General features: G+C 32.8%; 1 protein-coding gene across 1 annotated transcript in view; it reads right to left on the bottom strand.

Annotated features, from left to right (window-relative positions):
• Positions 1-25727, bottom strand: part of LOC133196963 (uncharacterized) — a 31842-nt gene extending 6115 nt beyond the window's left edge. Inside the window, exons 1-10 of the mRNA XM_061332806.1 lie at positions 25649-25727; positions 24643-24816; positions 24213-24533; positions 15970-16128; positions 13110-13224; positions 12800-12987; positions 4410-4607; positions 1720-2496; positions 1421-1599; positions 767-926 (exon numbers count right to left, since the gene is read on the bottom strand). Of these exons, the coding sequence (XP_061188790.1) occupies positions 767-926; positions 1421-1599; positions 1720-2496; positions 4410-4607; positions 12800-12987; positions 13110-13224; positions 15970-16128; positions 24213-24533; positions 24643-24816; positions 25649-25727 (2350 nt within the window). The remainder of the gene's footprint in view (positions 1-766; positions 927-1420; positions 1600-1719; positions 2497-4409; positions 4608-12799; positions 12988-13109; positions 13225-15969; positions 16129-24212; positions 24534-24642; positions 24817-25648) is intronic.
• Between the last annotated feature and the right edge of the window lie 2076 nt (positions 25728-27803).

The following is a 27803-nucleotide window of genomic DNA, read 5'->3' as shown; positions in this document are numbered from 1 at the left end:
GCAATTAGCTCACGAAATGATACCTTCGCTTCCAAATAAGTACAATGGCAAGGTCCATGATTTGCTATGGGAAACCCCAAATATCTGTCCGATGAAAGTGTAAAATAGGAGGTGCACAATGGCACTATATGAAAAAGATTCTGTCAAAGACTCATTAATTTCTATTCAGTGGTATAGGAGGAGTTGAGGATAACAGATGTTTACCACCAATATTTATAGAAAGAATGGCAGAGTCCATGTTTTACTATAGGAAACCCCAAATATCTGTCTGATTAAAACGTAAAATAGAAGGTTACATTTTTTCAGTGGTATAGATGAGCTGTGGATAAGAGATGGATACCCCAAAAATAATAGAAAGAATAGCAGTGTCCATGTTTTGCTGTGGGATTCCTCAAATATCTGTCCGATCGAAATGCAGAATAGGAGGTGCTTCTTGGCACTTTTATAAAGATTCTTTGGAAGTCCCATTAAATTTTATTCAGTGATATATAGGAGAAACTGCGGATAAAGGATGGATACACTTAAGCGTAACGGACGCACAGAAGGATTGGAAGGACGGACAGACACCCCAAATACTAAATACAAAATGCTTTTCCAGCGAAGTACATGTAATACTGAAGTATTTGCTTTTACTAGTAAAATATATATATTGCTCTGAATTATCAATAAAATACTTCAGAGCGATTAACTTTTAGTAATACTTTAAATGCATTTCATTGTACCACTATTTGAAATCATAATTAGTCTTTCTGTGTACGTAACATACCTCCTACTACTCGCTTATCCCTTAGCCTTCTGAGGTGTTTCAGGATTTCTTCAGCAGATGGTCTGTCTTTTGGGTCTGTCTTCCAGCATGATAGTGCTAACTTGTGGTAGTCATAAGGAATACAGGGCCACCGGTAAGGGGATATGTCTCCTGATAATACCTGCATTTTTTCGGAGTAGAATATGATATTTGAAATGAAGCACATTTCATCACCAAACTTTCAAGATTGAATTAAACCTAAGTGTAGTTTGTCAGCTATTTGTTTACACACTTTTCTTGTAGTCACAGTCATTTACCATTAAGCAATGAAAGTTTTGTTAACTTTAAAACAACCATGAAAAAAACACGGCGGTGAAATTGCCATGTGCTCGAACGAGCAATATTTAAAAAGGATGCTCTTTACTGTTCAAAACGTTCTTTTACCATAAAAACTTATTTGTAAATAGCATATAAGTTGAACTTATATTCTGAAAAGATGTCTGCATCAGGTAACGAGTATTTCAGTATGTGTTAGACAAGGATTTGAACTTTTCAACATATAAACATCAATTTCTGGTTTTGTACATGTATGGTAAACATAACTTGCAATTTTACCCGTAAATAAGACAATATATATATCTTTGTTGTCTAAGTATCAAATTAAATGATCCATACCCCTGATATAATATCATCTGTGGTTGAGCTGTACTGATCAGTAAATGGTTCACATCCGTAAGTAAATAGCTCGTGGATCACGTGACCAAACATCCAGATATCGGATCTGGCGTCGTAACAATTTAAAAGGATTGACTCAACAGCCGACCAACGAATAGGAATGCCATCCCCCTGCATGTCTAAAAGAAAAAAAAAACAGGAAGAGATAGCTATGTCTATGACGCAATTAAAGAGATAACATTTGCAAAAGTGACGTCAGTGCTTATCTAAGTGCAATATATTTTGGAATGAAATTTTACCTTCTACCTGACAACTCGCTGTCATACTAAAACCTGTTTGACTTGCAAGATTTAAATCATACAAAACGGTTTCATCCTCTTCCGTCTCTGAGAAATGTGCAAGGTGAAAACACCGAAGTGTGACGTCACGATGAATGATCTTTTTGCCATGTAAATAATTGAGAGCGCTTATCATTTCAATCAAACGATTATTTAACCAAAGACCAGAAAATCTTGTTTTTTGTCCTCGTACTTCTAGAAGTTTTTCCAATATTTCTATTCTGTGGTTGTCTTTTACATAGAAATGAAGGGAGTATTTTAAGTCACTATAAGCCAGTAATCTAACAACATTGATATGAGTTTCATCCTTTTGTAGTCCTAAAAGAATTTTGAAGTCATTTTCCAGCATGCTGTTCTTTATCTTATATTCTTCCTTTATTCCTTGAAGAGAACTCATTGATATGCCTGGAACACGAATGGCAATACTTGCCTCACACTTGTTGATGCGCCCTTGACAAATAGACCAATATGAATGATCAGTCTTTTTTGGCAGAGTTTTTCTTTTCGTGTGATGGAAGACTATATCAGTGACGTGTCTTTGAACGTACGTTTCTGTTAATTCCAACAAAGATCTTTCAGAGATGTTTAAATATTGGATGATGACGTTGGCAAGTTGTTTGTCACCTGTGAAGAGATGATTGGAGAGTTCCTCTGGAAGAGGTAGAAAACTCTTGTGTCCTGACATCCTGCTCCAGCAGATCTCAACAACCTTCAGAAGGTCACCCTTCTCTCCCTTAACTAAAGAAAAGACAGAGTCTCTGATCACTCCATATAAAAGTCTCATCATTGGAAATTTTCTTTTGATTTAGACTGTGTACAATTTTATATGAAAACTGCAATTGCAACAGCAGTCATTCATGAGCTGATTTATTATTTATTTTAGATAAAGTTTTGAACGCGGAGCTGGGTTGATGGAAGGGGACGATATCCACTGCGCTAATGCAATATGTCTATTATTTAATCCTTTTTGATTAACTAATGATTCATTAATATTTATTCTTCTGAACAAATTGCACATAAAGGTTTGATTGATATAAGATCTGATGTAATTTTTAATAATGCCATATGCATGCAATAGTGCACTGCATTGTTATAATTTTTTCCCCTAAATATCTTTCGTGCTATAAGTATCTATATCATTTTATTTGGAATAAGTATAAGTTTACACTTATGATAAGAAAGACAATCTCCAATTCCACGTAAGGTAATCTCAGCCAAGGCATGGTGCTGTACTTCTGACCACCTTTTATCAGTTTTCTTCTGGAGAAATAATAGCCCTACAAACCTTGAGAACTGATCATGCACGGCAGCATTGGTCTTCAGCTAAAATGTTCAAAGCATAACAATAATGGCCGCTAACATCATGATTGTATTTTTTAAAAAATACCACTTTTAAAAAATATTTCCAGGTTTAACACACCCAGTAGAATTGTTATAGATAGATAGTTTTACACTAAAGAATATCCTTATGGTATTCTAAACTTTCACAGAAACGCAATATTTAGCGGAAAATGGAACTGTTGGCAAAAATTTACTGAAGTAAAAAAAGACTACGGGAATGGCTCTCCTACTCTACCGTGCAACAAACTAGCAATTTGTGAGGGGGAGCAAAAAGGAACAAAACAGTTAACATGAACTTGCTCTTAAACTTAGCTTTTGTGATTTGCAATCATGTACTTCCTACCGAAAAATTATGACGGTGTATTTTTCCTCCTTAAAAATATCACTTCTCTCAAACAATCGCAGTGTCTTACCTTTAGTAGAAACGCAAAAAGAACCATGAATTGTTCATTGAAAGACTGATTTTCTATGCCGACTAGGTGTTCAGCATGTTGTTTTGAGTAAAACACATCCTCCCATCTTTCAAAAATGAAACGAGAATGTCTACTTAACTGAAAGCCATATGAAAGTGACCTGGCAAATAAGGCCATACATTTCAATGCAGCAAAATTACGAGGCTGAGTCTTCTTTAATTTCCTCTTTGAACTCAATTTTGTATACACATCATCAATTTTCTTGCAGATGTCACAAAGTTTGCTTTCAATCTCTTTCTTTTCATTGTTTCGGAAACAATACTGTAGCATGGAAATTGCCATGATATCCATAATTGGTAAACATGACTCGTACCACATTTCTAAATCCTCTTCAACTGTGTCCCTTTGGAATCTTTTCATCAAATTCATCAGACAGCATTTTATGTCGACAAAGGGCAGGGCAGAAATATCTAACCTGCAGATAATATATTTCAGTTTTCCAAGTATGAATTTCTGAAATTGCCTGTCTTTACATACCAATAATTTTGAGAGTTCTGTAATATTTTTGGATTTTGTCAAACGCGGAACGATATGAGTGCGAGTTCTTTGGATTAAGTCGTGTAATTCTACATCAGTAAACCTTTCACATTTTTCTTCAAAGTCTACAACTAGTTCCGTTTTATCTAAATGAAAGATAATTTTAATTCTTGAATTAGTATTGACATAGAATCCTCTGAATTTCTCTCTTCTAATATATTAATTACCTGAGATAAAAATTATTTTCATTCTAGTACTGTAATTAAACTAATAAATTTATACTTAAAATACTTAAATCTCAATTTTAAAAATATATATTCATAGATAAAATGTTATCAATTTGATAATGCCATTGCGTACCTTTAGAGGATACCAGACTGTGTAATATTTTAGGCTCATTCACCACTGTTCTTTGATAACTCTCCGCACTGACAAAGTAGTCCGTGGTGTGAGGTGCAATAGAGGTATACAGTGTAATGTTGGTATTTAAATTGTTTGGAGTGTATCCAAATAATTCGTCCGTCTTTAAGTTGGATCCCGGGAGACGCAACCTGTATTCTGTGCATTAAACATGCTTTGGTGAACTTTCTTTTTGAAATAATGCATTTAAACGTAGCTATGCTAAAATGACTTTAAACAGCATAAGGAAAAGATAAGGAACCGCTTTATATTAAGATGGAATCGAAACCACAAAAAGGGTTTCTGAAATAGTCTACAATAGCTTTTTAAAATACTAATAATCATCCAAATCAAAATTAAAGAACAGCCAGTTAAAAATAAAATTATATTCAGTTTTCACAAGATACGTGTTCCATGTTCATGAAAAAAAGTTTGGTCGCTATTAAGAATGATGTACTGTGCAATTTAAAGGGTTTAAAGCTGTAGTTAGATATATTTCATATTTCATCTTAACCCCAATTGATCCAACGATGTCTCTTAAATTTGACCAACATTTTCTCATTGTCTCTCTTCTTGAAAACGTCTTAAAATTATTCAAATCTTTCATGTCTTCTGTTCACTGACGTTTTTCGCACAAAATTAAGGCCGTTATTTTCAAACTTAATTACCTACAGTTTCTTCCGTTTATCCAATCATGACAAGGAGTACACGGCAGGTGTGACCAGTCAACATGGGATGCTTACTTCTCCATAGCACCTCATCCGACCTCTTTTTTCAGAGGTCCGTGTCTCTGCTCACAACTTGCAACGTTTAAATGGACTTTTGAGCACGATCACTGTTCGTTGCCTTCACATTTCAAAACAATGTTAATTTAATATTTAAATATGAAAAATATAGGAGAAATCTCAGCAAAATCTTTTCATTAAACGCGAGTTACATTTACCAATATGCAAAGTTCCTCATGTACTGTAAATCATATTCAAATTATAATTACTGGGCAATGTGCATGTCAAGACAACAGAAAATATGCAATTAAGATTCGAGAAAGCAACATGTATACATCCCCACCCTCAAATATGAAAATAATTTTTAAAGAAGAAGTGACAAATGCCTTTAGCTTTAAATGTATAAAAATCAAATTCAATTTGTGAATTGAGTGAATTATACAGTATGCAATTATGACAAACAAAACTATTCTGCGGAAAATTCTCTTGGCATAAATTATTCTATGGTTAAAAAACATCACATACATGTAACTCATAAAAGGTAGCGGCTATTAAATTTTTTCCTCGGAAAGATACGACTTTTGTGTAAATGTTGTCCTTTTTGTCCATTATCCAGAATCACCTTAAGTATGGGGAAATATTTGAATGATGATTTGCTCTTCTGGAATACAAGCAACGTTAGAACGATATGACTTTCAAACGAGACTAACAGTTCAAGAAGTAGTCTGGTCATGTTATTTTACGAATTCTAAATAGTGGTCTCTGGAAATGATCGCTTGTATTGTCCAAGTGAGGGTATGTCCCTCTGCCAAAGGGGAGGCCTTTACAATTATGTATATATTATTCATTTAATGTGCAGTGTCCTTAAGCACACAGGTTATAATATTATACGTATATATGACATAACTTGGGAGATGTTCATGAAGAAAGATATCTAACATCTGTAATAAATCTCGGCATTAAATAAATATTATATTTGCACGACAAATTTTTTTCATGATAATGCAGCATAGAATTTTTTCCAAATGTAATTATTACGTGTATGCCGTTTTTGAAAGGACTCAATGTCGGTCAAAAAGAGAGTGGTGTATTAAAAGACGTAAAAAAAAAATAGCCAACATTCTTGATGCTTTTTAAAGCCTGTTCTGAAAGTCCGGTGTCGTATTGAAGCTGTATTTAGACCACTATTTGTTTCAAGTATAATTTTACTTATAGCAATTTTAAATCATCATCATTTCTGAAGAAGAATTATTGCCCAGACCTGTTTTTAATTCTTTTCTTATTTTTCTGCTAAGTACGAACGTTGTCCTCATGCTACAAAATGTAACTTTTTCGTGTATGGCTAGAGGTCGTCAAACGGCATTTCAATTTACGTATTTTTTGTTTGACCAAAAAGTGAAAAAAAAAAAACAACACTTATATGGATATATATTTATCGGTCAAAATATACTCAAAGGTAGGAATATATCAATTTGATTGATAAAAACATCCTTTCTGCTGATTTAAAAAAAAAAAAAAACACCTGTCTACCAAATGTTTTGAGATTTCGGAAGATGGCCTTAGCTTTAAAAGAGAAAAGAAATCACATGATGCACAGAAAAAGAAAAAAATCATTCTTAAAAATTGGTATTAACAAACCACTTATCGCGGTTTCTTTCTTAAAATGATTATCTGTTTAGTATACTTTCATAGTTTCTTTGTTCAAAGTAGAAAAATATTTCCTAAATGGAAATAAACTTATATAAGTTTTAATATGATTCTATTTAACGTACCTATTTTTGAGACTTGCATTCTCCTTTGACACAATTAAATACAACGTTTTAACTTTAATTACTTAATGACACTTCATGCCACCTTGAATCTTTCTATGTATAGATTAGGTATATGCTGGAGGAATCACTTTACAGAGAAGTGGTTGACACCTGCTTTAGTGGCTGGGTGGAATTTCAGAGTGAAACACACAAAAACTTTGTCTACACTTCCTTTTTATCTAGGTCGGGTGACTCGAATGATTCGAAACAGGATTAAATGTCAGTTTTAAAGTCTGCGTCTTTACGATAATATCTACACGGTAAAAGTTTTTATACTTTATTCAAAAAGTCACTGCACAGTTTACAAAAGACGAAATAGTGCCGCTTTATTTTTCTGTAAATGAAAGGTAAAATATTTGTTATATAAGACGCACACCAGAAAATGAATTTATAGGGTAAGCAAGTCTAAAATTATTACTTTCGACCCCTCTAATTTAGAATAAGAAAATAGGGATTCAAATCTATTAAAAATGCTTAGTGCAAAAGAAGCTTGCAAATGAGAACCGTTTGAACTGCAAGAATGGCAAATCCACGATTTCTCAAAATTGAATGTATCAAAACTTTCCTTATACATAGGTCAAATATGAAAGCTTATTCACCATCTAAGTAAAAAAAAACAACTTAACAATCACCCAAACGAAATGCCTTCACTCTACATACATATTTGTATGCCCTTTTAAAAAAAGAATAAATATTTAACAGTAGTAGTTGAATGTGTGTGTTTGTGAGAATGTGTGTGTGCTCTCGAAATGGGTACCAGAAATTGGTAAAAGAAATAAACAGCATATTAGAATCAATTTTGTTTCTTGTTTGATGATATTATGTTTGAAGTCGGAAGAACTTGGGAAGATGATATCGTTCACCACAAATATATTTTTACAAATATCCTGATAGAAAGCAGACCCAGAAATGCTGCAACAGACATATGTAAAATCAAATAATTGACCAAAACAATACTGAAGCCTTTTCTTTATTTTTTAAATATAATAATTCAAAATAAATGACACCTGCTAAAACAAAAGACGATTATGAAAAAAATCACTTTTCTAAACACATGAATAGTGTATTTGATGAAAACAACAATATATACAATTAATTAAGATCTGTTGTACATGTACAGTATCTTCTAATAAAAACTGTACCAGTGATGACATACGAGGGTTGTCAGTTAAAATCGTGGACATTGTGTTTTCAATTATCGCAAAATAAAGCTGAAGTTTTCAGCAATGTTTATTTATCACATTCAAGTACATCTTAATACTTTTTGATAAATTATAAGCAAAGATAAGTATTGTATTATACTTGAATGTGCACAGGGTATGATCCTACGGCGCACGACCAATAAATCTGGATTTTATTAGGGAATATGCAAGTATTATTTCGAAATAAAAGAATTGAATATAACGTTGGGGTAAAAATTTTCATGTTTTTAATTCACTGTCTAATGGGTCGTCACTTGCAAAATTTCAAGGCATTTTGACAGTTTTCCGAGCATTTGAAATGGGCAACACACGAGAAATAGTAATGTTTGATGATGTTACGGCGCATCGGAGAGCAGTTCAGTTCTATGTAGATTAACATATGTAGATAGTCACAGGCTCAAGTCAAATTCATTTCCCGTTTAAAGTCAGATTTTTGCAAATTCTAAGATCGTTATAATGACCTTGTTTGTAAAAACAACGTTATCTTTGAGTCGTATGTTGTCTGAAATGTTTCATACCCTTTGTCAGGCCATTGCTCTTATATTAAACTTGACTACGGAATACTCAATCTACCTGATCAATACATAAGACTCACAGCAGATGTGACTGGTCAACAAGGGATGCTTACTCCTACTAGTCACCTGATCCAACCCTGGTGTTTCCAGGGGACCGTGTTTTTGTCCTGTTCATGATTCATTTTGTTTACTGGAGTTCGTAGATCGATCACTGTTTGTTATCTTCATCTTTTATTTTCTCCCTCGTTTCACTCCTCCGAAAATAAATATTTTCTTGACTAATTTATTGAAAACAAAGAAAAAGAATATATTGTAGGATTGTTGCGTTCGTTACAAATCGCTTTTTATTCAAAATAACACAAATCAATTATATAAATTTTACAAAATAAACAATGCAAGGGCTGGGCGGGCAGGGAAAGCCAAAGACACAAAACGACCTGCGATTCTTTGTAACGAACGTGGCATTAATCGAACATTACCCGGTAAATGCATTTATAGTGAGCGCTAAATCGCTCGTGCATGAAAAACCAGAATTCTTAAGATACGAAAATTCACGGAAAGTACCGAAGCTAAAAACGTAAAGAAATAAATTTATTTTCTCCCTCGTTTCACTCCTCCGAAAATAAATATTTTCTTGACTAATTTATTGAAAAACAAAGAAAAAGAATATATTGTAGGATTGTTGCGTTCGTTACAAATCGCATTAAACAAAGGACAGTGATTGCAATAATATAAATTTTATAATCCAAGATTCATTAAAACAAGTATTTTTTGTTCAAAATTGTCTTTTATATAACCGTCTTTGGCTTTATCCGTGACCCAGCGACCATGTATTTTAAGCAGTCGATCTCACACATTATTATTAGAAGCGGCTGTAACTCCGCCGCTGCGTAAACTATGCAATGAATATTTAGAACTGTCAAGGCCAATTTCATTTAAAGATGACAACAATATTTCTCTAGCTCTTGTGTATGACAGAGGTTTGGATTTATTGGAAGCTTTGAACACATTAAGAGATTTTTACAAAGATTAAAGCTGTAAAAAGATAATCGTCGGAAGACTTATCCATCTTTAACATGTCAATGTATTTATTTAACCAAAACACAAGACACAGATCATTTCCAGTTTTTGCGATTATCACTGAGTTTCCTCTTCTATAGATATCTGTTTTACTTCTGGGAATGTTGATATCGATGTAAACGTTTTCCCATTTAATATCGCATAATCGAATATTTGATAATTCACCGAATCTAAAGAATCCGGAAAAACCCAATAAACACATCACAAACGATCTCAATTTCAGCACATTTGAAGGATCCTTGGAAGAAACATCCATTAATTTACGTAATATATCCTTTTTTGTTGATAGGTTTTGATAACATACGTCTTTCTCCTTCAAGTGCTAGTTTCAGAAACTTGTCCTCGCATGGATTCAAACTTGAAGAAAATTCGTGAGTCCATCTTATGCTGTAGAAATACGCTTCCAGAACGGATGTTGATACCCTCTGTTGCACCAAACCTCCCATAAAAAAAACGACGGTAGATACTGATGCCGGAAGATGTGTAAAGGAATGCTTCAAACACCAGTCTCTGAATTAAGAGAAATATATGTCGTACTTCTTGTTCATGGATTGAGATTTTGCGTTTCTCACGATATCAGGCAAAGACTCCACTATATCACTAAAATGGTGATTTTATTTAAACTTTTCAATATTTATCCATTGGCCTTGATAATTTTTCAATATCTGAAATATATAACAATAATGCACATTAAAATTCAAATCAATTTTGCACCATAGCCAAATGTAGCCACGATAGTATAACACATGCACGTACACACAAAACATTTTATAATCAACATCAAAACAGGAGAGCAGTCCTCCTTGATTTAATTTAAGCAGTCATCAATTTATATGATTGTTAGTACCAGAATATTATGTTAATTATAATCTTATATTTGAGTTGCAGTCATTCAAAGTTAACACATCATATCTAGGAGAGCAGTCCTCCTTATTGGATAACAGTCATCCAATTATTTCATTACAATACGCATGCACATTGTACACTGGCTAGCAGTCAACCTTTGTGTACTATCTGTCCATATTTCACAATCAAAGCATGCTAATTGCACATAGTACATTGTTACAGTGACTTAATTACGAAGCATCCAATCTCAGTGCTATAACATTACTGATAAATTTGTGAGATGCAAATATGCTATTTTTATCAGAACCCGAAATGAAAAAAAAATTGTTGGTTTTTCATATTCTATCATATCTTTCACAAACCACAAAAACTTTCCATTTTTGTCGATCAAAGATGGCCAAAAAGCTGCTGATTTCCATTTAGGAACAATTAAGGTGCCCTTAGCCCCGGAATTTAATAAATGTTTTATTGTCCTCCCTATCAAATAAATGGGAGGAACAATCCAATTCAAATCTTGTGACCAGACAAACGAAAATGCGGCGACGCCGCTTGTTCCAGGAGACCAAAACAAAGAATAAAATTTTTTCACTTTGAAATTGTTGCAACTCGCAAAATTATCACAAGTGTAAGGTCCCCAAACCTTATTGAAAAATGCAAAATATGATTGCTTATACCCCAATCGTCAAAATCTGCTTCTACGTTTTGATCTCGTGGAACCCAGGCTACAGAAAAATCGATATTTCTAATCAAACAATTTGTGTATATAGAAAAAGCAAGAGTTTGTAAATCCGAATTCATGCTGCCGATCTGCAAAATTCTAACGACGTTTTGATTGTCTGTGTATAGTTTTACAAATTTATTTTCTAAAACCCCACCAAAAGTTTCCATGAACATTTCAACTGTTTTAAGTTCTCTAAAAGTTGAACTCTGAACTCTGTCTGATTCGTCCCACATAACATGAAAAACTTTCTTAGTAGAATCTATCATCAGGCCACCGCCTGCAAAATCACTAGCGTCAGTAAAAGCAATGCGTTCCGGTATGCGATACCATGGAGAAATAACCCTGGCGGGAATTGATAGGCTATTTTTTAACCGAAACTCTAGCTCACACCACGCGGGAAGTGAAATATTAATATTTTCATCCCAACATGATGCATTTGCAATTAGCATTGACAATTGTCTAGTTGTTATTTGACAAACAGGCCCAAGTGCAAACTTAAATGAAATAATACTGCCTACTACTGAAGCGAGATCTCTGGCAGAATTTTTTTTTTTTAAGTTTAATTACCTTACTGCACAAACTTTCTAATTTATGCCGAGGAATACCAATAGACCCGACTTCTAAATTCCACTCAAAACCTAGCCACTCTAATTTTTGAATTGGATTCCAAACGTTCTTTTCTTCATTAACAAGAAAACCAGCATGCAATAAGTCTTTTTGAATATCCTGTGACTTTAAAATACAATTTTTTTTTTGAATCGCAAACCCAGCCATCATCTAAATACATAATAACTCCATACGCTTTTGTTCTCCAATGCAATACTAATGGTCTTAATTCTTTAGTGAAAAAGTAACCCGCACTGCCGAGGCCGAAGGGGAGGACCGTGAATACAAAATAACGCTTTGAGCCATTGAAATTTCAAGAAAACCCCAAGTATTTGTAAAAATCTGGATGAATGTTTACGTGATGATATCCGCATTGTTAAATCAAATTTGATCATAAATAAGCCTTTTTTTTGGGGGGGGGGGCAAAATTGAGACCCTCTGAAGACCCTTCGAATTTGAAATTTCTCTTTAAGACGCATGCATTGACATGTCTAAGGTCAAGAATCAACCTTGGCTTTTTATTCAATGGCGCAGAAACGGTCAGTGGATTTACACAAAGGGGCGGTTCAAATCATTCAATCACTAACTCTTTTTTCAACAATTTTAATATGGCCTTTTCAACAAAAAGGGTGCTCTGCAGTGCTGATTTGTTGTTAGACAAAAATACAACTTCAGGAAATGTAATAAATTCTATCCTATAACCAAATTTGATAACATTTAAAATATAATCGTATGGTTTTATAACATTCTTCCAAAATTCAAAGGAGTTTTTTAAACGATCTTCAACTGAAATGTTAGATTTTGAATCAAAGTCAGATTTCTGTTCTAATAAATGACTATCATACTCAACTTCACTGCAGGTCTGCTGTTGATGTTGGAACAAGTGCTGTTGTTTGGGTTCTCTGGGGATTTGTGGACTGTATACGTAGTTGCTGGGTATACGGGCAGAGTCTTGCAAAGTGACCCGGGAGTCAGCAGTAGTGGCAGACGATGTTTGCGACCTGTGTTTCGGAGGAAATTAAATCTGTGACACCTATAAAATCGCCAGATGTGAGTTTTTGTGACAATAGCTCTAAACCTCGCAGTGTTTGCTGGTTTAAGTTTATCTTGAACTTCAGAAAGAATAATTTTTTTTTTTCAAGAGGGGCGTCTAACCTGCTGTTGAATAGACTGACAGCGTCAATAACATCAAAATCCTGTCCAAATTTGGAGTTAGTCTCTGTCTGTAATTCTCGAGGAACATCTCTATCAGAAGTTGTACTTGAAAATTCTGTAGACAAGCCAAAGACACAAAACGACCTGCGATTCTTTGTAACGAACGTGGCATTAATCGAACATTACCCGGTAAATGCATTTATAGTGAGCGCTAAATCGCTCGTGCATGAAAAACCAGTATTCTTAAGATACGAAAATTCACGGAAAGTACCGAAGCTAAAAACGTAAAGAAATAAATTTACATTCATATCTCAAAAACACCCCCTTTCCCTGTAAAATTGTAGTAGAAGGTGAAAATAATAAACATTATGTTAAGTGTCTACGATGTAGTTTTTAAGTGACCTCATTATAGAGAGGGGATGAAAAGGTTAATCTGATTGCTCAGTTCTAAGAATTGGAAATGACATATGTCACAAGAAACCTTTCTAATACGATTTTTATTTTTGTAAACGGTTCTCTAATGATATTCATTGATATGATCCCATATAAAGCTTAAAGTTAACAGCATTTCATACATTTCCTTTTTTCAATGAAGGTCTGAGATTTTTAATTTTGTAATATTAAGAATCACACTAACGTATGGCAGGTATTTTCTCTATCAAACATATCATAATTCATAATAAACAAGATGTGTTTGTGAAACAATGATGCCCCCGTATGGCAGCTTATGGCAAAGGTTAAAGTTTCTTAAATGCAAGTCAAACTCCAGGTCAAGAAATCAAAAATGTTGGTACCCACAGAAAGGTCTTGTTTCGAGGAACATACTTGTGAAATATGAAAGCCCTAGTACAAACCGTTGAAAAGTTATGGCGAAGGTTAAAGTTTTTTCAAAGTAAGTAAAACAGCAAGGTCAAGGTAAAATGGTGCCCAAGGGAAGTTCTTGTCACAAGTGATACACATTATCGTGAAATGTGACAGCCCTAGAACCAAACATTCAAATGTTAAGGCCAATGTTAAAAAGTTTTAAAAGTAGGTCAAACTCCAAGGTCAAGGTCAATGCCAAAACTGTTGGTATCCAAAGGAAGGTCTTGTCACAAGGAATATACATGTGAAGTATGAAAGCCCTAACACCAACTGTTGAAAAGTTATGGCGAAGGTTAAAGTTCTAAAAAATAGGTCAAACTCAAGGTCAAGGTCAAAGGTTCAGATTTGTTGGTATCTTATGGAAGATCTTGTCACAAGGAATATACAAGTGAAGTATTAAAGCTCTAACACCAACTGTTCAAAAGTTATGTCCAAGGTTAAAGTTTTTCCAAAGTAGGTCAAACTCCATGGCCAAGGTCAAAAGGTCGAAGTTGTTGGTATCTAAAGGAAAGTCCTCTGACAAGGAATTCATATGTAAAGTATGAAAACCCTAGCACTAATGGTTCAAACGTTGTGGTCAAGGTTAAATTTTTTTTAAAATTGAAATAGGTCAAACTCCAAGGTCAAGGTTAAAAGGTCAAAGTTCTTGATATGCAAAGAAAGGTCTTGTCACAAGAAGTATACATGCGAAGTATGAAAGACCTAGCTCAAATTGTTAAAAAGGTATGGCCAAGGTTAAATTTTTTCAAAAGTAGGTCAAACTCCAAGTTCAAGGTCAAAGGGTCAAAGATGTTGGTATCCAAAGAAAGACCTTCTCACAAGAAATACACATGTGAAGTTTGAAAGCCCAAGCTTTAAGTGTTCAAAAGTTATTGCCAAGGTTAAAGTCTCAAAAAAATTTGCAAAAGTGGGTCAAACTCCAAGGTCAAGGTCAAATATGATGGTACCCAAAGAAAGGCCTTGTCACAAGAAAAACACATGTGAAATATGAAAGCCATAGCTCCAACCAATCAAAAGTAATGGGCAAGGTTAAAGTTTTTGCGGACAAACAGACAGACAGACAGACGGACGGATAGGGCAAAAACTATATCCCCCCCCCCCCCCCCGAATCTTCGATTACAGGGGCATAAAAATTGAAAAATTCAAAATCTTATACGTAAAAGAAAAAAAAAACACTTGCTGTGGCATTCAACTCGACATTTAATATATCGACGATGTATTGTCAATTAACAATGGTTATTTTCTTTCTTATGTCGATACGATATATCCCGATGAACTTGAAATTAAAGATACCACAGAGTCTGACAGGTCTTTTTCATATTTGGATATTTTACTAGAAAAAGACGTTAATGGTAACCTACCAACCAAGCTTTAACTTTAACTTTTCAATCGTCAATTTCCCTTACGTATGCAGCAGTATACCATTATCACCTGTACGGGATTTATATCTCTCAGTTGATTCGATACGCAAGAACATGCTCTACGTATGAACAATTTCTAAAGCGAGGTAATTATTGACAAACAAGTTGACGAAACAAGAATATCAGCAGTCTCGTTTAAAGTCGTCATTTCGTAAGTTCTATGGTCGATACAATGACCTTGTCAGCAAATTCAATTTATCATTAAGCCAAATGCTGACTGACGTTTTTCATACTAATTGTTAGGCCATTATTTATACACTGAATTGTCGACGGATTTTTCCGTTATTTCCCGATCATGACAAGGAGCATACGGCGGGTTTGATCGGTCAGCAGGGGATGCTCAATCCTCCATGGCACCCGAACCCACCTCTAATGTTTTAGAGGTCCGTGTTTACTCTGCTCCATATTTTGTATTGTTTAATGGACTTTTGATCTTGAATACTGTTCGTTATCTCCATATATATTAAAAAAATATTTCTATTTGTAAGTTAAATAGAACCTGGGATTTTAAATGCAACTTAAAGCGTTAAGCATAGTCTCCGCTTGATCAAGCTAGAACATAAAATTTCAGTTACCTCTCATTCCATTGATATCCACTGTTATTTTCAGTCTTTTTGGCACATACAAACCACGGCTTCTGTTGTTCTCTAATACAGTTGTGAGAATGTTTGGGAAAACACCGTTGTTGATGGCCTTTGTTATGTTTGATTCAGGACTAAACTTAATGACCAGTGCTATGATAATATATTTAAAACAATCATGGGATACATTAATTTTATATAAATTCTAGTAAACATATTTACAAATTTTTAACTACTTTCAAAAGCAAATGAATATGGAACAAAATGATGTTAAACTAAATCAAATTCTTCAAATGTTATTTTTTGATAAATTGAAAGTATAAAGGAAATTTATATGTTAATCAAAGTTAGGTACTATTTCTATTTATTCCTATGCGTACAAATGCTACACATTATAGCTACATGTATGACTGTAATACTTATTAATGTTGTGATTACAGTTTTTCCTTGTATAGCTGCACTGCTTTTTTAATAAGGAATATTGGTCTTCATGTTGAAAATAACTATCACTTTTTAAAAGAAATAAAATTTAGGGCTAAATTTAAAGAAAGAGGGTGCATTTGATTGTTATTTTGCAAGACTCTGAAAGCAATTGATCTGCCACATAAAATTTTAGCATTTTCATTGGGGAGAGGTATTTATCGGGTCCCTGAGTAATAGGAAAGGAAAATATTTTCCCGAAATTGTATTTTTTGATTTGCTAAAACATAACTTGAAAATTGGGTAGATGGGTGATTTGATACAAAATGCTATATTTTTAAACTCCTTTTTCTAAAAAAAAGAAAAAGAAGAAGAAGAAGAAAAAAAACAAACAAACAAACAAAAATGCTCTATCTGGGTCACCTCTCTATTATTTAAAAAATAGTGATAGTTTTATGTTGTTTTAATAATTATGATATACAAATGAATAGTTTATTAATTATACATTTGTGAACATATTATATAATTATGCTAACTGCGGGTGTGACCGGTCAACAGGCGATGTTTACTTCTCCTAGGTACCTGATCCCACCTCTGGTATTTCCGGGGGTCCGTGTTTATATCCCGTAAACAGATTTGTATTGTTTGCAGAGTTTTTGAGATCGATCACTGTTCGTTATCTTCACCTTTTTTCACCCCTACTGATTTTAAATTCAACTACATGTGTTAAATGGGCCTGGACACACATTTGAAGTTAATATTTTCTCAAAATTTCTGTATAATATCATGACTTATATGTTGCTATAACTCATTCATGTGTGCAGAGTATAACAAATTGAACACACCCGATGAAACTTAAACATTAACAATAACAGAGCTTGTGACCTGTTTACAAAAACAGTTCACGTTTCACCGGGTGTGTTCAATTTGTTAAACTCTGCACACATCACTGAGCACGGACTGACAATACTGGTAAGTTGGTTTTGCTTTCTCACATTTCTACTCTGAATTTTATGGATTATAGTTTTTAAAAAAATAAATGTTTACTTTGTAAAAGTGCAAGAATGAGTCAATCAAACGCGTCCCGATTTTTCGTAGTTTCAATAATTTCCAGATAAGAGAAGTTTTAATTATATTTCCGTGTGAAATGCTGTAGCAACATATTTGTCATAAATATTATACAGAAAATTTGAGAAAATATTAACTTCAAATCTGTGTCCAGGCCCCTTTAATTAGTGTCTCAATCAATACTGACCAAGACAAATATTTTATTAATCAAATGATATAATTTAATAAAATAATTTATCAAATAAAATAACTTTCTAAATAAAATAAACTAATTACAATAAAATGAACAATCAGTTGAAATTTTAGACCCATCCCTCGTACTACTTGTACACCTAAAATAAGCTAAATGAGTAGTATTCTTGTAATCCTATTGGCTAAACTTTTATTCCAAAATTCTTGACATCAAAGACATTATTCATATTTATTTCATACATACATGTTCGAGATGTTATCAATAATTTGAACTTTGAACTAGCTACCCGAATATATTTCAAAGTCTGTGATTTATCTGATTTATCTGAAATTAATAAACTAATGGAAACAATGAGTATGAAAGAGTTGAGAGTGAATGCTATTATTTTAATAAAGTACATAAATGATAAACAGATAAAGTGCCAGTGTTAATTACACAAAGGTACCAGACACTCTGATCCATGTACCTACATTTTATATTTTGATAAATGTACTTATCATTTTTATATACTTTGAATAAATAAGTGGACTTAAATTCACGCAATTATTATAAGAAATAATTGCAAAACAGTTCAATATATGATTGAAGAGAATATATATAAACTGCAGATTTTTATAAAATGCTGTAAAAAGGGGAATAACTCTCTCATACTATGCATAGTTAGAACGTAACAGTATATTGTATGTTTAAAGATTGTCATCCTGTTTTTGTGTCGCCAGCAGAGCAGAGCGGCACTAAGGGATCACTTTATCCGGTGTCTGTATGTTTGTCCGTTCCTCTGTCACACTCTATATCTCGAGAGTTGTGAGAGATATGGATTTGGCACATATATTTCTTTGCACTATGGCTTTTGTAAAATACCATGACTACCGACCTCGTGACCCTTGCCTTGACCTTTGACCTACTTTTCAAAATAGTTCATAGTGCCGATAGACAGCATATTTTTGAAATTTAAGAGGCAAGTCTATGCTATTTAGCATGTACACTGTTTGTCATAAGACAATAAATATCAGTATTACAATCCACTTGACCCTGACCTTTGACCTACTTTGCAAAAATACCCTGAGCAGTTTAATTTAACTTATGACTTTCGAAATTTGAGAGGCAGAATTTGATAATTAGCATTTATACATGTTTATGAGCTCATGATACTGTACTTTGAAATTGTATGATATTCAGATATATTTAAAAACTATGAAAATACATTGGGATCTGTATTCTACAATGGATTGTGTAGACTGACAATTTTAGTAAAGACAGAATGAAGTCTCTTTTGGAGGATTGTTGGAAACACGTATTAATAAAATGATAAACAGTTATTTCTAATACATTGTAATTTCAATTTAATTATTCATTGGAGGTTTAGGGAACAAAATTTTCTTTGATTGTCAAGTTCTATCGCAGTCTCTTACTATCCATGGATGCCATTTTTTCTTTGCAGGCAAATACATGAACTATCATACTAATAGTAAATAAAAAACCACTCTTAGATTTATTTACATCTTTAATGAAGCTACGAAGCAGGCGACACATGCGTTCCTTGGAACACTCTAGTTATCATATTGTACTAATACTATTTATATGTATATTTACAGGGTGAATATTGTTTTTCTAATTATTAATTACAAAATACCACTGGGTAATAAACCATCAACAAACCCACAGATGTCTTCTTGTTTCTTTACTAGTATCTACAAGATCCCTCTTACAGTTATTTGTGTGCATTTTAATTCAAACAAACGACCTAACCATTGTAAAATGTTGAGAGAAGAACCAGAGATCATAAAAATAAACTTTTCCAAAAGAATTACATTGTGTGATTGCAGCACTTCACTGCCGTTTTAAAATCCACACGTGTACATGTATTATGTGTAGCGATGATAGCTCAGCAGTAAGCATTATTATCAGTCCAGAGCAAGCAGGAATAAAGAATTTTTTTGTTCGATCCTCACTAGGTCAGTTGTAATTTTTTGTTATTCAAACAATCAAGTCGTTTGTCTTATTAATTTTATGTACTAATTTATTCAAATTTTAAAATAGATAAAGATTCAGCGGAAGTAATTCTTCCAACCAACTAAAATCATAATATATTTATACTCTATTATCTTATAGTAGTTTATTATTTATCTGAAGGGTAACTATGTCGTCCTAACTATTAAGATAAGCAGACTTAATTAAATATTACAATTTGACAAGGTATTTCAATGTAAATGACACACTTTACTATGTGAGTAACTTTGTAAAGTCTGTCCAGCTGTGCGCCGCCGACCAAAAATCTTGGACATTTAAACTATAGGCCTAAATGTTCGTACACGATTCCTGCAGATAACAGACAAATACTCCAATCTTCTTTTTGTTATAATCGTCAGAAGACTTTTCTTTTTAAAAAAGCATTTGTAATTCATTTATTTTAAAAAGCTTGCTTATATAGTGCTTGTACTTACAATGGCCTGTCTGATCTGGTCCGTTCTGCGTCAACTGTGTATCAATAATTAGGCCGATTCTCATTTGCTGAACTTTGGAAAGGAAATCTCGAGTCTCATCACACCACAATATTGCTCTAATGATAGAGAGAATTCCCTCTTTTGCTAATAATCTTGAATAACTGACACAACCTTTTACTTTCAAAGTAACATGTATCGTCTTTTTCACCTGAGTTATGCTCTGAATTTCACAGTGTCCTAATTTTCCAAGTTCGCTGTTGATTCTTTTTATTTTGAAATCACCATTTACAACCAGCAAATGTTCAATTGATGAAAATGTTATATCCTCTGGACAGACCACATTGCCTTTTATTCTGATCCAAATGTAGTTGTCATTTGCTACAAATGTAGATAATTGGAAGCTCATACATTTCAAGAATTAATGTATTTAGCAAAATTGAAAATTGAAATGTTGACCATACCTAATCTATCATATCATGCTTAGATATGAAATAGATGACAAAACTTTACAGCTTTTATAAATGTAAAAACTATGCTATATACCTCCTGTTGTAAAATCGTAATGCAATAGATTATGGAACAAATCAGTCAATATGACGTCGACGTCACATGTACACTCGGCAAATTTCCATGTCAGATGTGAATACCAATGAAACTTCGGTAAATTTTTCACGTGAATGCGTTCCTTTGTGACTACGAAAAGTAAAAAAAAAAAAAAAAAAGAGAAAAGTACATTAATGTAATAATGTTATGTTCTGGAGAATAGTTATTTTCATAACATGACCTAGATAAGAATGTACTTCAGCATCTCCCCGTTTAGTAATATTTCTTTCATGAGTTTAAGCAATTATTTTGATAACCTTCGCCTTTTATGCATAAGCTGTGTATAACGCGTGTGTCTATGCTAAGTTTTACTTTGCTTTAAATGTGGTTTGTTTGTCTTTTGTTGCTGTTGTTATGTTCTTTGTGTATGCGTTGTCTGGTGTAGATAAGACAAATAGTATTCAGCGTATTAATATTTTTTTTCAAAATGTGATAATAGGTCGAAATATGATAAAACTTCATTAGAGTAACATATCGGTAGTGAAGAATGTAGTACCAACTTAACTCTGTTCTGGCCATTTCTGATTCCTGAAACTTGAACCCCCAAAATATGTAATTTGCAATATGAACTGACGGAAACTGACTCCTAAAAATTAGGTGGGAAGTTTTCCTTTAGGATACAGGTATATTTGCTATTTTTAGCATATATTCAACTCTTCTCATATGTACTGTATTTCAAATTTAATGAAATTTTCAATAGATTCGAGAAGACCATATTATTAAGTGATGGTAGCAATCAGACTCAATTTTACAGTTTCAAAACATGTAACTCAATTTTAAGAGCAAGATACTTTAAAAAATTTTTAAAAAAAAAAACAACAAATAACATAAAATAAATAGATAAAATAAAATGTTGACCGTCAAATAAGAGAAAAAGAACTTTATTTGCTTATTTTACTCAAATCTGTTCATAGATCGGTAGCCTCCCAATTAAATGCTAAGAAAATTACATAGCGGGTTCCAGTAAATGTTCTACGAAGCCTTTTTCTTTACTCCTCACTAAAATATTAACATCAGTGAAGAGAAACTTCAGAATTACTGTATAACAATATATTCGAGAAGTGGTGTAAATCAGATGTGAATACTTAAAAACTCCAACGAACCTTTAGAAAATTTTGAAAGCACTAAATTTTACCTAAATCAATACATCAAAACATACGCCTTTTTAACACTTTATTCATCTGAAATATAATCCTCCATCGTGTTCATGTTCTTCCTTACCCTACAACTACAGTCCTATTGAAATGTTATTACTGGTGAGGTAAATATAGTTAATAATGAGTACCTTAAATCACTTATTTTGAAAGGGTAAAAATTTAGGGAACTCCGATCTTTCAACTGGCGTCTTAATTCCATTAATTTTATGAATGCTGAAGAATACACCAGGCAATGGAGCAAATATGAAAAAGAAGACCTCCAAACAGTGTCAAAATTTACCAAAAGTATCAGATGGATGTTAAAATCTCGCATTAAGCGATTGAAGGACAATATAAAAACCATCTATCATTCTGTCTTCAATAATTCAGACGTGAAAAAAGAATTAGATACATTACACGATCAGTATGTACTGGTCCAAGCTGACAAAGAATGCAATATCATTGTCTTTGTTTGTAAGGTTCATTATTAAAATTGTATTTTAAAGGGACCGGGATTTAATTCTGCAAGTGGTAATCCAACTTATACCCATAGCTCCCTTCCTAAGGAGAACATTTTTCATAATTATATGCATGTCAGTTTTAAATATTTAAAATACTCTCAACAATCAAAATGAATTTGAATTACCATACCTATACTGGATTCCTAAACTTAATAAAAAATTAAACAAAGATACATAGCAGGTTCCAGGAAATGTTCTACCAAGCCTCTTTCTTTACTCCTCACTAAAATATTAACAGTAGTGAAGGAGAAACCTAAGGAGAACTGTTCAACAATATATTCGAGAAGTGGTGTAAATTAGATGTGGATACTTAAAAACTCCAAGGAACTTTTATAAAAATTGAAATCACAACATTTTACCAAAATCAATAGCATCAAAACGAACGACTTTTCAACATTTAATACAACCATTCCCCACGATAACTTAAACTCCAAGCTTTTTAACACCATAGACAGCTGCTTCTACAATAAAAATGGAACTCTAAATTTACTTACCTTGTCATTGGTCATTTGCAAAATTATTTTGTTAAAAACATTCTCATTGTATTCACAAGTACTCTGAAGATGATATCAAAAAGATGTTTGAGTTTCTGATTGAATTTATCTATGTAGTTTTTGGAGATTAGGTCTTCCAACAATCTGCCGGAATGTCCATGGGTACCAATTGTGCTCCGTTATTAGCAAACCTATTTTTTATTCATATGAAGCAGAATTTATTCAAAAGCATATACATGAGAAGAATTAAGAAAACACTTGCTGTGACCTTCAACTCGACATTTAGACATATCGACGACGTATTATCAATTAACAATAGTTACGTCCATTCATACGTAGACTCGATATATACCAGTGAGCTTGAAACAAAAGATCCCAAAGAGTCTGACACATCTGTTTCATATTTGGATATTTTTCTAGAAAAACACATTAATGGTAACCTAACATCAAAACGTTATGATAAACGTTATGACTTCAACTTTTCTTTCGTCAGCTTCCTTTATTAATATCGTGAAAAAAAATTACAACTGCAATGTTTGATTTTTTTTTAATAATCATTCGAGTGGAATGCTTGCCATTTGTTTAGGGATATAGTAGATAGAAACCGCGGGCACTGGGGACTATGCCCCCCTAAATTTGCCAGTATATACGAGGCAATAGAAAACAAAGCTAAATTATGGTTATGCCCCTCAATGATTTTGCCCGTATATATTATACGATGGAAAAAAAATCTTATTTCATCGATGCCGCCCTAAAAGTGAAATTACTTCTAACAGGCCTGAATCGTAATGGTTTTGGCTCCAGTATATTGTAGAAAAGATCATACAATTCTTCCTATATCCAGTGTTAAGCGTACTTTCTACAATGTTTTGATCTATTAGAATTTACAACATATAAAGAATGTCCCTCATGGGCGTTTCCACCTCATTTACTAATTTAATCAATTGTTTCGGGAATTCTTGAAAGAAAATATCATTTAACATTAAAGTTTTAACATTTCCGAGCAATATTTAGTAGATGGAATGCAACTTCAAACTATTTCTAAATTCTACCAAATATCACTTTTAACTTCGGCCATTGCTGTCAAGTGCAGGGAGATGTCGTTATTTCCGGGGATGGTAAAATGTATTCCAAGTGTGTTGTGAAAAAAGTGATGACGTTTGTACATTTGGACCGATTACAGATCTTAAAAACAATTCCTGCAAATCTTGGGGAAAATGACTTATAAGGATACTAGTTTGAAGGCCAAGATATTTATGTATTTTTAGGCATGATGCAAAACGTGAGGAAGTTGGTATTTGTGACCAACTATAAATCCAACAAGCTACTAAGATGATATGGGAAATCTATGTGCTTACCATAATCAAGATAATATTCCTGAGGATTATAAATATATCCAAATACTGTCACATTTTCGCGACTATGCTTTTTAAATACTTCTTCTGTCTTTTCCTTTTTAAAAATACACCGAAATATCTTGTCAAGAGTTTTCTCCAATGTATCATTGACTTTGTATATAAATGAAATCACCAGACTTCCACGTTTTATTTCATTAATAGAAACGTCGTTGTCTTTTAAAGCAGGCATCTCGTTGATTTCCTCAATGTTCAGGTTAGTTGCGTTTTCTGCCAACTCTTGGAATGCTGGATCGTCTGAATGAAGCACAGCTGTAGCTTGCACTTAAAATATAAGAACGGTATGAAAATTCTTTATACACAAAGGAATAATGTACATATTTTGTGATAAACTATGTAACATGCTTGCAAGATTAAAAATAATTATATTCACCATGTCCTGTTGATGTGTAGTCTAGCCTACCAACTCGATTGTCCTTTAACAGGTACAATATAAATGTATTGTTGTTTCCTCCTTGGGCAACGTTAACTCGCCCCTTGAAGGATGAATCAACATTCATTTCAATAGTATTTCCATCACCTGCTTGAATAGCATCAGCATGCACCTCTTTAAGAAGAAAAAAATACTTTATTTGAATATAATTACCCCCTTATGGCCCATGATCTGACATGATGTCAGATCAGCAAATGACTTAATTTCACATATTGACCTCATAAGGAGTAATCAATTGTTTTATTATACCGATATTAGATAAAATAATTTCGTGGTTATATCTTAAATTGTATTTGGTAACTTTTTCCTTATATTACCCTCAAAAGGTTATATTAAATAATCTTTTTTTTTCTTTTTGTCAAAACATTTCAGTAACATTCACACGCTACATACATACATATATATAAATTATATAAAGAGAGAGAGAAAGAGAGAGAGAGAGCATCTGTAATATTTGAAAATGTAATTTGCAGAATTGTTGTTTCCAATATGAGCAATTTATGTACTTTGTACAGTTTTATGTACAAAGTATTTACATTATCATTCTTAACAAATATATTCTCTTAAAAGTTTGTATTTTGTTGCTTCTCTGATCTGATAATGTAATTATCAACTTTAAAGATTAGACACTTACATTCTGAGCAAAATATTGTATGCCATACTGAAAATATTACGGAAACCGGTAGGTGCCAGGTAAAAAAAAAAAATTTTATCTGAGGCTGCCAAATAGTTTTCTGGCGGCCGCCAGAAAGTTATCTGGCAGGCACCAGACAATCATTTGGCGGTCGCCATATAATTTCTGGCGGCCGTCAGGTAAGTTTCTGGTGGCCACCAGATAAAATATTTTTCTACCTGGCACCTACTGGCTACCGTAAAATATACATGTATATAAAAAGACAAACATATATAAATATATGTATAAAGATAAAAAAATATATATAATTACCTAAGCTGCCTTTTCTTGCCAAACATATTTCCTTGTAGAAGTCCTGACCAAACTCTTTAAATTCCTGTCGATAACTCATCCTCCTTCCTATGTTCATCAGTATTGTAAATACTTTGTTACTGTCATTATCTGAAACTGTCCAGTTCACATTGTTCTCTATATTCTCCTTCCAAATCCTCCATATTCTTTGGATATCGTCCGATACACCATAACACTCTTCTGGAATTATTTCATTCGAATACCAACTAATGGTTGGCGGACCGAAAAATCGATCACAAATCCCCAAACGAAATATTTCACAAAGAACCGGAAAATTTAATTGTTGTATTCGTTTCAGTCTTTCTAAAGTAGATTTTGATCCATCGGATAAATTTTCCAAAGGAATTGCTTCTTTAAGTTCCTCATATCGTCTAAATTTCAGTTTCAAAATATTGCGGAAAAGATTTGTGCAAGGCGTTTTAAAACAATTTCTTAGTTTATCAAAGTTTTCCTCCCCTCCGTCAGACTCATTAGTACATGTACTCATGTTTTCTGTATTTTCTATTCTTCATCAGATGAGATGAGGAAATGTATTCCTTACCTTTTTTTAAACATACATTTCCGATGCATTTTGAACATGATGTAATCTGTACATTTTAAACTACCTAAAACACCAATAGAAAAAACTTGACAAAAAACAAAACCTAAGATAAAACCGAGAGTATCCATTTCAATAAAGGGCTTAAAATACTCGTCTTTGGGTGAAGTTAATCTTTTTCTTCAAGATAAATGACGATGCAATTTAAACAATTTTTGTAATGGTTCATTTACCTTGTGATATAACTTTTTTCTCTTTAACTTGTGAATAAAAATACAAAACATTTAAAGGCATAAAATGACTAGAGAATTTTCCATAACCTCAAAACAAAGAGCTAGAGCCAAGAGCCATCGAAATGTTCCTTGTTACAACGCGAAATGTAATAACAAGGCAAAATGTAATAATCTGGGATTGTTACATTTTTCTTATTACATTTTGCGTGGAAATCAACGCAGAATGTTTGAACGCAAAATGTTATAACAAATTTTTTAGGATTACTACTTTTTGCGTCGAGATTAACGCAGAATGTAATAATGTACTTTTTAATAATTACATTTTGCGTTATTTAATTTTTGCGTTGAAAGCAACGCAAAATGTAATAAAATGAAAATGTAACAACACAAAACATGATAATTTTTTGTATTGTGTTTACAATTTGTAACGCAAAACATCATAAAATTGATTTAAGCATTAAATATATTTTATAAAATATGAATAAGTATTGTACCGAAGTGGATGAGTTGGTTAGGAGTATAAAATGCTTTCAAGGTCCTTTATATAATTTTCCTTTGTTTATACATTAAAAAAGCTTTGTCTGATGATGATTTAAAATCAGCAGAATTTAATCTATGATATAATTGGCGAATCAAATACTAGTTACTCGAAAAAATATACGTAAACACAAGACATGGGCATGTCCTTTTACATTTTAAAAAATTTAAAAAATAATAAAAATTGTCATGTCTAAAAGCCAGGAAATCGGCACATTATATTTGATCCCTTGAAATGGAACTTGCATTATTTCGTAGATCAGGAAACGGCTAATAACAAAGCAATATATAATCATTGGTGTGAAAATCATTCTCAAGCAAACTGACCAAAAGGTGTTTTTTACATTTTTATTGTTGCATTTTGCTTAATTTCGACGCAAATTATATTAATATAAAATATAATAATCCAAAAATATCTTATTATATTTAACTTTATTAGATTTTACGTTTACTTCAACACAAAACATGATAACGCAAAATGTAATATTCCTAAAAGTTTCTTACAACATTTTGCGTTATTATATTCTGCGTTGATTTCGACGCAAAATGTAATAAAGCAAAGTGCATGTAATAATCTCTGATTATTACATTTTACGTTGTTGTTACATTTCGCGTTGCAAGAGTGCCTTAACTAAAAAATTAACGAGGTCTTCGATATAGATAATGTTGACTTTTAATTTTCCATTACTGTTTTTCTTTTTAAGATATCTATTATACTTTTTCAATAATAGATTTTACAGTATAGCATTGTTTTATGGAAATTTGCGCGAGGAACGTCATCATTTATAACGTAACGTCATAACGTTAC

The sequence above is a fragment of the Saccostrea echinata genome, unplaced genomic scaffold (assembly GCF_033153115.1).
Source record: "Saccostrea echinata isolate AGI-Se365-2 ecotype Australia unplaced genomic scaffold, CSIRO_AGI_Sech_v1 ptg000030l, whole genome shotgun sequence".
Taxonomy (NCBI): domain Eukaryota; kingdom Metazoa; phylum Mollusca; class Bivalvia; order Ostreida; family Ostreidae; genus Saccostrea; species Saccostrea echinata.
The sequence above is the reverse complement of the archived record's forward strand: the minus strand, read 5'-3'. Positions and strand labels throughout refer to the sequence as shown.